The sequence below is a fragment of the Theropithecus gelada genome, chromosome 12 (assembly GCF_003255815.1).
Source record: "Theropithecus gelada isolate Dixy chromosome 12, Tgel_1.0, whole genome shotgun sequence".
Taxonomy (NCBI): Eukaryota; Metazoa; Chordata; class Mammalia; order Primates; family Cercopithecidae; genus Theropithecus; species Theropithecus gelada.
Genome location: NC_037680.1, coordinates 86,450,839 through 86,465,334, shown reverse-complemented (window position 1 = coordinate 86,465,334; position 14,496 = coordinate 86,450,839). Strand labels below are relative to the sequence as shown.

Here is a 14,496-nt window from a genome sequence, read left to right as displayed (position 1 = left end):
CTGGGCCTCTGATGGGAGGGGCTGCTGTGAAGGTCTCTGACATGACTTGGAGACATTTTCCCCATGGTCTTGGGTATTAACATTAGGCTCCTTGCTCCTTACTTATGCAAATTTCTGCAGTTGGCTTGAATTTCTCCCTATAAAATGGGTTTTTCTTTTCTGTTGCAGAGTCAGGTTGCACATTTTCTGAACTTTTATGCTCCGTTTCCCTTTTAAAACTGAATGCCTTTAACAGTACCCAAGTCACCTCTTGAATGCTTTGCTGCTTAGAAATTTCTTCTGCCACATAACCTAAATCATCTCTCTCAAGTTCAAAGTTCCACAAATCTCTAGGGCAGGGGCAAAATGCCACCAATCTCTTTGCTAAAACATAACAAGAGTCACTTTTGCTCCAGTGCCCTACAAGTTCCTCATCTCCATCTGAGACCACTCAGCCTGGTTTTACTGTCTATGTCGCTATCAGCATTTTGGGAAAAGCCATTCAACAAGTCTCTAGGAAGTTCCAAACTTTCCCACATTTCCGTGTCTTCTTCTGAGCTCTTCAAACTGTTCCAATCTCTGCCTGTTACCCACTTCCAAAGTTGCTTCCACACTTTTGGGTATCTTTTCAGCAATGCCCCACTCTACTGGTACTAATTTACTATATAGTTCGTTTTCATGCTGCTGATAAATACCCGAAACTGGGAACATAAATAGGTTTAATTGGAGTTACCATTCCACATGGCTGGAAAGGCCTCAGAATCATGGTGGGAGGTGAAAGGCACTTCTTACATGGTGGTGGCAAAAGAAAAATGAAGAAGAGGCAAAAGCAGAAACCTCTGATAAACCCATCAGATCTCGTGAGATTTACTCACTATCATGAGAATAGCATGGCAAAGACCGGCCCCCATGATTCAATTACCTCCCCCTGGGTCCCTCCCACAACACATGGGAATTCTGGGAGATACAATTCAAGTTGAGATTTAGTGGGGCACAGCCAAACCATATCAAACTGTAAACTTAAAATAGGTTAATTTTACAGTATGTAAGTTACATCTCAATAAAACTAGTCTTAAAAATGTTCCTTTTTAAAATACTATACGTTACTAGGCTATAATTTTATTTGAAAATAGGGATATACAAATGGTCTCAGGAGCTCTTGCCCCATAGGTAGAGTGTCAAACCTCATGACTCCAAGTGTCTGTAATTTCAACAGGGAATAAGAATAAATAGACTATTTCTTGTTTCTGGGGAAGGTGTTTGTAAGCAAATTCACTACGTACACTAAATAACAGGGGCAGGGTTAGAATATTTACAAAGAATAGACTTTTAAATTCCTATGTAATTTAGAAGCACTAATTTTAATACAAGGATCTAGCGGTATAAAATATCCTTATACATTAAAACAGATCCTTCAACATCTCTGCAACATAATCTTCCGATAAAATCATTTGAGTTCTGCACTTAAACATTTTAACTAATATCTAATTCAGACATCTCATTAATTAGAAGCTTCTTTCCACTTTTGCCCTAGTTTGTTTAAAAGAAAGCCATTCATAGCATATTTCTACAATTATTAACTATACCTTGACCAAGAATATGTATACACATATTATGCAAACACATATTGTAAGGAACAGAGGCTATAAAAGTAGTTAAAATGCATATTTGATTTTTGGTGACCAGTGACACATTTTGTCCCTAACATTGCAATCAGGTACCTGGAATGTGATGGGCCTCTTTCCTGGGAAGTTTGGGAGGACAGACTTCCATCAAAGGAGTTTCCTCGGTGGCAGCCTGAAATGGTGGCCTTCGGTGAGATGGAATCTGACTGGAATGTTTCACAAACCACCTGGAGTCCCTTTTGGAGGTAGAGATAGCAGATTAGGTTTTGGTTTTTTTGTTTGTTTGTTTTTTGTTTTCCCTGTAGCTGTATCCTTTAGAATTAGCTACCATACCATAACATGGTTCCATATATGGGTTTTTTTTTCACCATAGTTAATTATGATATTATGGGCCAAGAGATTTTGATTTCATCTCAGAGAGAATAGAAACAGACTTCTAGGGATCACCCGTGTCATTTCAAGCATCAGGCAAAGTAATTTCATATATTTTGTTTCATTCTGTTCTTAATTATTTTCTTTTTCATTTCCGTACCCAGTATCTACAGGAGAGTTACACATCAAGAATTCATCATACTAAGGTGAACTGAATGGAAGCATGAGGCTAAAATAGAAGCACTAGGTTACTAGGAGCTAATCAAATTGAAGCCAGAACATGAGAACAGAAGTACAAGGTTAACTTTTTTCTTCATTCATCAGTGGAGAGATGCAATACACTTTCCTAATCAGACACAATGACCTTTATTCTGATTTATAAGTACAATTCAGCAGTTCTGTTACCAGGTAGCTTATTTTAATTACATTTAGCTGATAAATATAATTCTGCCCAGGTAATGTGAGATATTTTTCCATAGATATTATAGGTGAAATTCTTTACTAAAGTATAAAGACCCTCAACAATCTATCTGGAAGGTTAGCCCTTACAATTTTAATTTTTACACACCAAAATAAAGCGTTATTCAATCATGATGGAAAGAGAGACAAATACAGCTAGAAATTCCATGAATTAAGTCTTCTGAACTTGACCATAAAATTCTTTAGCATAAGCATACTATCTGTGCCTCATGTTAGGTGATTTGAGAGATTTAAAAAATTAGATGAATCTGACCCTTAAGCTCATGAGCTTACAGTTATGTCTCAAGACCGGTAAGTATAGGTCAGAGAAACATGTCCAATAGAAATATAATGCAAGCCACAAACAGCCACATATCTGATTTTAAATTTTGTAGAGACCACATTAAAAACAGTGAAAATGAACAGGTGAAATTGTTTTTAATAATATATTCTTTTTGACCCCTAATTATCATTTCAACATAGAATCAATACAAAAATTATTAAGATGTTTACTTTTTATTTTTTTTTTAAGACAGGGTCTCGCTTACCCAATTCATAGTGCAGTGGTGTGATCATGACTCATTGCAACCTCCATGTCCCAGGTTTGGGTGATCCTCTCCACTTAGTTTCCCAAGTAGCTGGGACTACAGGCGTGTGCCACTATGCCCCGCTAATTTTTCTATTTTTAGTAGAGACACAGTTTTGCCATATTGCCCAGGCTGGTCTCAAACTCCTGGGCTCAAGCTATCCACCTGCCTAAGCCTCCTAAAGTGCTGGAATTACAGGTATGAGCCACTGCGCCAAGTCTACATTCTATTTTATATTACATTTTCAAAATCTGATGTACATTCTACACTCTCAATTCAGACTAGCTGTATTTCAAGTGTTCAATAGCCACACAGGCCTAGAGGCTATCATATTGGACAGTGCAGGCTTAGACTAATTGGACAAGAGTTTAGGGGAAATTGAGATCTTAATTGGTCCTTAAAAGGATAAAATTTAGATGAAAGAAAGAGAAGATTCTAGTTAGAGGAAACAATCTGAGCAAGGATTTGGAGGCTAAAATGAGCAGGCACTGTAAGTTAAGAGATAATAGATAACTGACTGAAGGGATAATCAGAAACAGGGTCACTTAGCAAAGGTGGTGCCAAGTGGTGGGAGGCACAAAAAAACAGGGAGAGGAATTTGGTCTTGCAGCGACAGTCAATAGGATCCACTATAGGTTCCTAAGGAGAAAGAGACATGATAAAAGGATGGCACGTGCATAAAATGCCTTACGTGGAATGGTGAGTTAATAAATAAATGATATATTAGGAAATTAGTCAGGAATTATTAGTGGTATTTATGCAAAGAAGAACAGTCTAGAAGTAGAAAATTCAATTAGGTAGGTTCAACTGCAATTTAGTTATGAGGGCCTGGATTTAGAGGATAGCAGTGGGCATAAAGAATAAAGAAAACATCTGAGCAACATAAAGAAAAGAAGACAATATGACTTAGCAGGAAATCAAATCAAGAGGATTAAGTATAACATAATATGAGATGTATGTATTTCATTGTATCTAAGATGTCATCATTTAGAAGACACACCATTATTTTATGTAACGTTAAGAAAAAAATACCCTGTTAATTAAACTAGGATATTTTATTTCTATCATTGGGGATTTTTAATTTTATACTTGTTGAAAGAGCTATTTTACATTTATTTAGGCACAGCTTTTTTATTATATTTCCATCCTGTGTATATGTAAGAGGAAAGTATAAGTGAAATAAATTGGTGTAGGTATTCCTAAAACTACTTCACATTTAAAATTTTCAACCCCGAATTGTTAATATTTGAGTTTTTCCAAAGAATAACCTCCTCTGTATCAAGAGTGTTCTCTCTTAAAATACTTCTCCACTATTCCCTCTGACATATGCTTATAATCCACTGACCCTGATGATGCAAATTTAGATGCTGGAAATGACCAAATTCATGCTGCACAAGAATTACAACCATATCAAGACAGCTACCAGTAGGGAGATTATAAAAGGCCAAAGATTGTCAAGCATACTCAATTTCAAATATGTTAAATGTGAAAAATATATACATCTTACAGCATATAAATCACAGTGTCTGTACTTAGTAATTGCTCAGTAAATGGTAGATGTAATAGGACTCCAAAATTTCTAGGTTGAGGGGTAAAAAGAGTGATAATCTTCCTGGCAGCAGTAACAGTTGGAAAGAGGATCCAATTTTGATGGAAGGCAGCAAGTTTCACTTTGCACATGTTGAATTGAAAGTCAAAGCAGTTCATTTAATGCCATAAGTTAATGGTAGTATCGATTTCTATGTAGCTTTCAATTACTCTGGCCTTCATTTCTTTCTTTTCTTGAGCAAACATGACAAATTTGCACTGAATTATATTCTGCATCTTATATCATAGTTTGCACCTTCTGTTTTATGTGGGTTAGTCTTGACCCCTCATTAAACTTTAATATTCCTTAAGGGGTAGGACTATCTTATAACTCCTTCCAATTCCCTCTTCCTGACCTCCGGCAGTATTATTCTACCTACATTAGAGTTACTTAACAAACATTAGGAGATTCAATAATTGAGAACAAGGTGATATGTTATTTAATCTGGGATGTAATGATAACTAACACTTATTGAGTGTTACATGTAAGCCACTGAGATAAAGCACAACTCATTACACACTAAGCACTGAGATAAAATACTAGTCATATATTGTCTTGTTTCCGCACCTCCACGCTTTGAGGAGATACAGAAAATTAATTTTCATACACGACTGATAAAAAAACCTGAGGCTGTTAAAAGTTGCACATTCAGAAAGGAGGAGTGGCTTTGAGCCTGGTAGTATGATTCTAGAACTCATGTCTTTACCTTCACACTACACTATGTCCAAGGACTTACTGCCTCCCTTCTTCTTATAATTATAATAAACTAACCTCTAAGTGTCTTGCATCTTGATTTGGTGATTCACAGGTCCGGCTTTGACTGTTGATAGGAGAACTTCTCTTAGCTGAAAAGATGGAAGAAGTTCCATCATTTTATAACGTTATAAGTTCTTTCTATTTCATAAGTGCATTTCATTTTCAAATAGAAAAGCTATTTTAATAGAACATTATTACTTTAAAAGAAGACATTAATGCATATTGTAAGAGAAATTCAAATAACCAATTCAAAAATATTAGCATTTTTGGGGGTTATCAATGTAGATATTCATCTCTTCAGTCTGACTCAGTAAGTTAAGGTGCTAAAAAGTTGGCAATACTAAAAATAACAATAATAAGTAACACCTACTCAGCACCTTATATATACAAAGTTCTCTAAGCATTTTACATATACAGTCACGCATCACTTAAGGACAAAGATACTTTCTCAGAAATGTGTTGTTAGGCAATTTCATCATTGTGCAAACATCGTAGAGTTTACTTACACAAACCTAGGTGGTATAGCCACCTACACATCTAGGCTATATTACATGGCCTAGCGCTTCTAGGCTGCAAACCTGTACGGTGTGTTACTGTATTGAATCCTGTAGGCAATCATAACACAATAGTATTTGTGTATCTAAACACAGAAAATATACAGTAAAAATACGGTATGAAAGACAACAAATTATACATCTATACTGAGCACTTACCATGAATGGAGCTTGCAGGAATGGGTGTTGCTCTGGGTGAGTCAGTGAGTGAGTAGTGAGTGAATATGAAGGCTTTGCTAAATTTATTTTTAAAAAGTTTTTATTCTTTAATAATAAATTAACTTTAGCTTACTATAACTTTTTTACTTTATAAACTTTTTGACTCTTCTGTAATAATACTAAGCTAAAAATAAATACATCATACAGCTGCACAAAAATATTTAATTTCTTTCTAACTATTCTTTTTTTTTTTTTTTTTTTTGAGACGGAGTCTCGCTCTGTCGCCCAGGCTGGAGTGCAGTGGCCGGATCTCAGCTCACTGCAAGCTCCGCCTCCCGGGTTTACGCCATTCTCCTGCCTCAGCCTCCTGAGTAGCTGGGACTACAGGCGCCTGCCACCTCGCCCGGCTAGTTTTTTGTATTTTTTTTAGTAGAGACAGGGTTTCACCGTGTTAGCCAGGATAGTCTCGATCTCCTGACCTCGTGATCTGCCCGTCTATCTTTTATACTTTTAATACATTTTATAGTATATATTGCTACATATACTAGTATGTAGTATGTATAGTATGTATTACAAAGTATAAAAGTATATTTTATGGTTTTTATACACTTATTTTATACTCATATATTTATTTTACTTTAAAAAGAATTTTTTTTTTTGAGATGGAGTTTTGCTCTTGTTGCCCAGACTGGAGTGCAATGGCGTGATCTCGGCTCACCGCAACCTCCACCTCCCAAGTTCAAGAGATTCTCCTGCCTCAGCCTTCTCAAGTAGCTGGGATTATAGGCAGGCACCACCAAGCCCGGCTAATTTTGTATTTTTAGTACAGATGGGGTTTTTCCGTGTGGGTCAGGCTGGTCTCGAACTCCTGACCTCAGGTGATCCACCCACCTCAGCCTCCCAAAGTGCTGGGATTACAGGCGTGAGCCACTGCGCCTGGCCAACTTTTTTGTTTTAAAACGAGTGCAGCTACTGCTTACTCACTATGTGCCAGGCATTCTCATTTTTGGTTAAGAACAAGATACAAACACACACATTAGCCTAGGCCTACCCGGCATCAAGATCATCTGTATCACTCTCTTACACCTTCAGGTCTTTCCCAAAGGAAGGTCTTCAGGGGCAATAACACACATGGAATTGTCATCTTTTATGATAACAATGCCTTCTTCTGGAACATCTCCTAAAAGACCTGCCTAAGATTGTTTTACAGTTAACTTTTTTTAAAATCATAAAAATGGATAGTAGGAGTAGAAGAAATATACTCTAAAATAACAATTAAAAGTATGGTATAGTAAATACATAAACCAGTTATATAGTTGTCAGTTATTATTATAAAGTATTATGTGCTGCATATAATTGTATGGGCTATACTTTTGTAAAACAGGCAGTGCAGTAGGTTTGTTTAAACCAGCATCACCACAAATACATGAGTAATGCCTTGCACTGTGTTACCATGGCTATGATACTAGGTGACAGGAGTTTTTCACCTCCATTATGATTTTATGGGACCACTGTCATACACACTGTCATTGACCAAAATGCTGTTATGTGGAACAAAACTATAACTCGTTTAACCCTTAAAATAACTCAACAATACTACCATATTATTATGCCAATTTTGCAGGGGAAGAAACTAAGATACAGTGAGTTAAACTTGCCCAAGGTCACTTGACCCTTGCATGAAGGTTATAGCCCAGACTGACTTTAGAGTCTGTGCTTTAACTATTACATTAAGCTGTCCTGGAGGTAAAATTCAAATCAGTTACATCTTTACCTGAGGACCAGGAACAGCGGGAAACTAAGACGGCAATGTCTCATTCAAATTGTGAGTAAACTGGTGCTGAGAAGGAAGGTGATTTATCAAGGTCACCATGTGCCATTGCTTTTTCTTCTGGCCATGCTGTCTAAGCTGAGTCTAATTTCCCCTCAGATGCTGGGTACTGCTTCAAGTCCACAGGCATCAGGCAGAGGGAAAAGAAACCCACTGTGAATATCATCCAGAAACCAAAGGAGGATGAGGTAAAAAGCCCAAGTACTTCCATGGAGGGACATGGTTTCTTAGTAGTTTTTATATATGTGTTAAATTATAGCTTATCTATTAATAAAAAGGTTGTTTATTATCTGCACAAAACCCTTATGAATTAAGCAAATTATATATGTGTGTGTGTGTGGTGTATTTTAAAAATATATACGTATGTATATATATGCTTCTGTAGATTTTCCACATAATTTATTTCTTTTTAAATTTTATTATTAATGCTAAAAATAGATTTGGGAATAGAAGACTGCAATTTATTAAGCACTTACTATAAAGCAGGCACTTAATGCACTCTCATTTACTTCTTACTAAAAAGCCCTATAAGGTGGCATTATCACCTCAATTTTACATACATGGAAATGCTTAGTAAAGTTAGGTTATATACATAGTAAGAGATAGATTTGGAGATTTAGAGATAGTGTGAGCCTGCCATGCATTTTTCAATCTATCATGTTGTGTTCTTTCTACAATTGAACAATGGGACTATGTCATTAGACAATTCCTGAAGAGAAATGCTTAGATAGCAATACAACACTAAGATGATTTTTGTTAAGGAGCCTCTATTCCATTTACCATGATGATGATGATAACATAACAATGATAATAATAATAATCGCAGCTGCCACTTACTATGTGCCAGACATTCTTCTAGGCAGTTTTACATATATTAGCTCCATTTCGTAATGATCTTGGAAGTAGTATTAATATGATATTTACATTCTCAGTTTCCAGATGAGGAAGCTGAGGCACAGGAAGTCTAAATGAATTGCCCAAAGTCCGTGCACTTGATTCGGAGTAGTTTTTCCTCATGTGAATAAGCCCTATATCAGGATACTTAAATAACTCCATGGAGATATTTGCTTCTTTTTGACTTCTTAGAGGCAAATTATCCCATCACTCTAACTACTACGTGTGAGGGAATCCGCTAAAACTGTCCCACTGAGTGTCCAAGTTACAAACCTGTAATGATGTTCCTGATGGGCTTCACCAGTGCGGTGAAGCCAGAGACTTCGGGCTGTCTGTGTTCCCACATGGGCTGCCATATGACAAGCCCACTGGCCAGACGGAAGGTGAGGTCAGATTCCTAGGGGGGAAGAGAAGATCTATGTCCAATAACTGACATGTAACAACTGCTTAAAGGGACCAATCAATGCAAGGATTAATATCATTCATAAGGTTATTTTCAGAGTGGATTTATCTGCCAAACCTTCTCTCATCAGTCAGATGAATGTTTCTAGAGTAAACCAATGACCAAAAGTTATCACTGCAATTACTATGAAAATCCCAGTTGTCTGCTTTATCCAAAACTAATGACCAATCAAAACATAGCTTTGGGCAAAGCATTGAATACACAAACTATTGTTTTTTGTTTGCAGTGGTTGAAACTTGTTTATTTCAGGAGTCTTGGCAGATCTCTTCACTTTGGTTATTATTATCATTCCTCTTAATTATTTAAGTGTCCTTATTTCTCCCTTATAAGGCAAAATACTCAGATACTGGCTATTTTGACATTCTATTATCCAGTCCATCTCTTTTCTTACATTTTAGGGAATCAGGCACATATAATTTGACCCTTCATAGTGTATTATTTTGTAATGTTGTCTTCTTAATAACCTTTCATTTCTTGAGGGCAAGGATAAATCAAGCATTCTCCTTCCCTCTCAGCCTCGAGCATCATCACAATGTTTATCATAGCATTAGGAACTGGGTACACAACAGATACTCAATAAATACTTGCTGAATAGGGCTGACTTTATAACCCATACTCACTCAATTTATCTGTGATTCAAAGTATCTTTCAAGAGCATATCCTCTGCTATCATATTGTATAAGTACAAATATGTGACATTCTGAGATTATATCTTAAACACCTCAGTCTCTCAAAACAATGTAAAGATAGAAGTAGAGAATGTGATCCCAGATTAACGAATACAGCTGAGATCCAGGAACTCACTTACAGCAGTGATTTGCAACCCCAGCTTGCATATTATAATCACCAGGGGAGCTTTTAAACCTAAGAGGCCTAGGTATCACTTACCTCTCCTACCCAGACCCATTAAATTAGAATCCTGTGAGATTTTCTAATATCCCCCTGATGACTCTCACACATAGCTGGGGTTGGAAACCATTGAGATTGAAGGAAAAGAACTCAGAAGCAACTGGAAAAATAGAAAAAGAAAAGCAACTCTGTACCTAGTAAAAAGAAACCTAAAGGCTAGACTGGGATTCTGACACCACTTGGCAACAGAGCCACACAGTTCCCACAATGGGAAAGTCTCTAGAATTCCCTGTGGAAGTATTAGAAAAGCACATAAAGCATTTGGTTAAATTCATTCTGCATATATTCTGTAAATATTTATAGAACACCTACCATATACCCGGTACTATTCTGGGTTTTAAATGCAACAGTGAACAAGGCATACAAAAATCTCTGTTCATAGTGTAGAGAGGAAGTGAAGGGCTGTCTCAGACAAAGTGTTGTCATTTTAGACCAGAGAATCAGGTGAAGCCTTATTGAGAAAGTGACATTTGAGTAAAGTTCTGAATGAAATGAAGGAGCGGTCATGTAGCTATCTCCAGGAAAAGTATTCCATGAAAGAGGATCAGCAAACACAAAGGCCCTAAATGTGCCTAGTGTGTTCAGAAATAGCCAAGAGACTGTGTGCCTAGAGTCAAGTGAATGTGAGAAAAGTAGAAAAAAAATTGGAGAAGTCATTGAGTGCCAGATAATATACTGCCGGATAGGTCTTGATAAGGACTTTAGCAATTATTAAGATGGGAAGCCACTGGAAGATTTCAAGTAGCAGAGTGACATGATTGGATGTATATTTTAATAGGTTCACTCAGGCTGTTGAAAATAGTTTGAGAAAGGGCAACAGTGAAAGAAGAGACTATTTTGGAAGCTATTGTTATCATCTAGGTGAAAGATGATTAGACAGGGGTACTAATAGAGGGCAAAATGATAAGTGGTAGATTCTCAATGCATTTTGAAGATACAACTTACAGAAATTGCTAATTGTCTGGATGTGGAGTGTGAGAGAAAAAGATGTCAAGGATTTTTGGCTTTGCAATTAAGGAAGATAGGTAAGATGAAGTAGGAGCAGGTTTGGGGATTTCAGAAGCCTAGTTTCAGACATGTTAAGTTTGAGATCTCTGTTAAACATTAAGCTAGAGATACCAAGTAAGCAGTTAGACAGACAGCTGTGAAGTTAAGAGGAGAGTAACCCAAATTCCCTTGGAATGGACACGACGAAGTATGCATGGTATTGTATGTAGAAACAGGAAATTAACATTAAGCAAATCTTATTAGATTTGTCTCCACAAATACAGGAAACCAAACCTCAATTGACCTTGTTTTAATGATTTATTAGTTTCTGAGCTCAGTCCTTTTCCATGTTTCTCATGAGAAATGTTAACACAAGTAAAACTCCAGTGGAAACTGCAGCAGGGAGTGATCTCTCTTGTACTGAAATCCTGGGCTTTAACATCTGATCTATTAGCATGACACAGCACTCACTGATGGTCATGGCCATCATTTTGTTTTACTTGATACATCTCCAAGTAGATTGTATATTTCTTGAATACAAGTTGAGATCTCCTTCTTCTGTGCACTTCCTCGAACATCAATACAATACCAAACTAATATGTTCATTAATTGAACATGTTTTACCTTCTCCAAATAAATCCAATCACTCTTCAGACCTGAATGCCTGCAGCACCTGTGGCCTTCTCTTGTGTTGGTATCTTCCTTTGTAAGTCTTCCTAACTTGGATGAATGTATAAACTCTGGGCCTCTAGTGTCTCTTCTAGAGTTTCTTTTAATGGAACACACCATGCTATGTATACATACACAAGCAGAAACTCAATAACTGGAGAGGACACTCTTTATCATCCAAACAGTTGTGAAGCAGGTAGTCTAGAAGGTCCTGAGAAAAGCCAGAAATGTAAGCACATATAGAGGTAATATCCCCACATTTCAGATACTTTTCTTGCTTTCACTGAGAACCTGTTTCCATGATGTCATAAAGCAATTCTGAATGTATTTACTAGTAGCTTTGAGAGATTTAAAGAAACAACTATTATTTAAAGTTCCATTTTAAAGTTGTTTACTTTACACATATGGATTTTGTTAAAATCCCCTGAAGGGCTTGCTTTTTATTTTATTTCTTGCTGTTACTCCAGGACATTGAACAATAGTTAGCATATAGCAGGCACGCGATAAGTATTTGTTGAAAAAATAAGTGAACATGACAAAATCATGACAACGTTGATACCATATTTAAAGAAGATGCCTTAGTTTAACAAACATTCATCATTTTTCATTGATAAAATTAAATTTGGCCTAAAATTAATAATATATTACACAGGATTTCCAGACTGTGAATTTTATATAAACTATTTGAGCTAATTATAAATTAAAAGAATATAAAATATGCATTGAATAATACACTGTGTTACAAAAGCATTAGTCATTTATGTTAGGTTTATTTACAAATTAGTGAACTAATTTATTCACTTAATATTATTTAAATACCTATTAAACACAGATACTATGTTAGTTATCATGTGTACAATGATAATTCCTACAAATAGACCATTTAGAATCTAGTGGGGGAGAGAGCCACATAAAGAGATGATAATAAACAAAGTATAAAAATAAAGCTGTACCTAGAATATTATGGAAGTAGAGAAAGAGGGAAAGATGGATCTCAAATGAAGTCCTAAAGGATAAGTAGGAGTTTTCTAGAAAGAGAAGTGAGGTATGAGGGCATTCCAGTCAGCAAGACCAACATGAGAAAAGATCTGAAAAAAAGTATGCTATGTTCTTGGGGAGACTTCAAACATCTGGAGTTCACAGACAGGAGAAGTAGTCAGACAGGTCATAGAGGGCCCAGTTTACCAGACTAAGAAGCTGGAGTTGTACTCTGTATGATGAGAAATCACCAAATTATTTTAAGTATGTTGGTGATATTGTCTACATTTTTGATAGGTCACCTTGGTGTTGAGGTTAGATTTTATGAGACAAGCCAGGAGACTGAATCTAGTAAGAAAATGGTCGAAGTAAACAGTCCATGTAAGATATGATAAAAGCTTGGGTTAAGGTAGTTAAGTAGGAATGAAAAATATGTAATAAATTTGGGAAATATTTAGGAGAAAAAATGAGTAGGACTCTGTGATTAGTGGAATGTGCAAGTAAGGATGAGGGATAGTGAAAGGTAGTTTGAGTTTTTGTGAATACATCCATTATCTAAAATATAGAATCTAGGGACGGGGCTCATTACAGGTGCAGTTTGAATTTCCCATGGATTATCTATTTGGAAAAGTCATTTGACAATTTGGTCTAACAGGCAAAGATAGGAGCCTGGATTTGAAATGTATAATTAGGTGACCTCAGCATGCAGGACATACATGGTAAATGAAGCCGAAGGAAGTCTTCCTAGGAGAAAGGAGAGTGAAAAGAACAAAGCGTGAAGAATGCATCTCTGGGGAGCCCCAATGTTAAAGGGGCAGACAAAAAAGATGAGCTCTCAATAGACATAGAGCAGACAGAGTCAGAGATGCAAGAAGAACCAGAAGGGTGTGGTGTCATCAGGAGAACTGAAAGAAAAGGGCATGATGGTAATTTCAAACGCAGCTGAGGTTTAATGAAATGAGGGCTGCAAATAGAGATTAGATTCAACAACTCAGAGGTTGTTCATGACCTGAGTGGAAAAAAAAAAGAAAACAAAAAAAACCTCTGGTACAGAAACCTAAAAAACTGTAGTTTTATACAAAATCAGATGGGATTGGGTTTAAATTCCATCTTGGTTACTCACAATCTTTACTATTATCTCTATGGACCTCAATTTCCCTTCTGGTAAAATGGAGAAAAGATACACACATCCCTGTGGGTAGTTGTAAAAATTAGAAATGATAGTGAAAATATTCTGTCACATAATAGAGGCAACTAGAAGCAAGAATAAGAGATTGAAGAGTAAATAAATGGGAGGTGAGGATATGGAGGCATGGGTTCATGCTTTGATTAAATTTTGGCCTCCCATGCCTCCTACAGCACCATGTGTTATACAAGCCCCATCCTGCAACAGTAAGTGCTGAGTGGGAACCTGAGGGGGAAAATCAAGGAAAGGACTGACAAGTGGGGCAGCACGGCACACTGGGTTTAGAGACCACGGTGTTGCAGAAACATTAGTCTGGATGGTTGTGTGGTTTCCCCAGCAGCATGCAGATTTCTGGGTGGGGATAGAAAATGTGAATTTTGGCCGGGCGCGGTGGCTCAAGCCTGTAATCCCAGCACTTTGGGAGGCCGAGATGGGCGGATCACGAGGTCAGAAAATCGAGACCATCCTGGCTAACACGGTGAAACCCCGTCTCTACTAAG

The 14,496-nt window shown here is 36.8% G+C and overlaps 1 protein-coding gene across 2 annotated transcripts in view; it reads right to left on the bottom strand.

The window, feature by feature from the left end:
• Positions 1-14,496, bottom strand: part of UNC80 (unc-80 homolog, NALCN channel complex subunit) — a 232,700-nt gene that overhangs the window by 209,078 nt on the left and 9,126 nt on the right. For both annotated transcript variants that reach the window (XM_025404486.1, XM_025404487.1), the window contains exons 5-7: positions 9,078-9,201; positions 5,382-5,455; positions 1,701-1,840 (exon numbers count right to left, since the gene is read on the bottom strand). In XM_025404486.1, the coding sequence (XP_025260271.1) occupies positions 1,701-1,840; positions 5,382-5,455; positions 9,078-9,201 (338 nt within the window). The remainder of the gene's footprint in view (positions 1-1,700; positions 1,841-5,381; positions 5,456-9,077; positions 9,202-14,496) is intronic.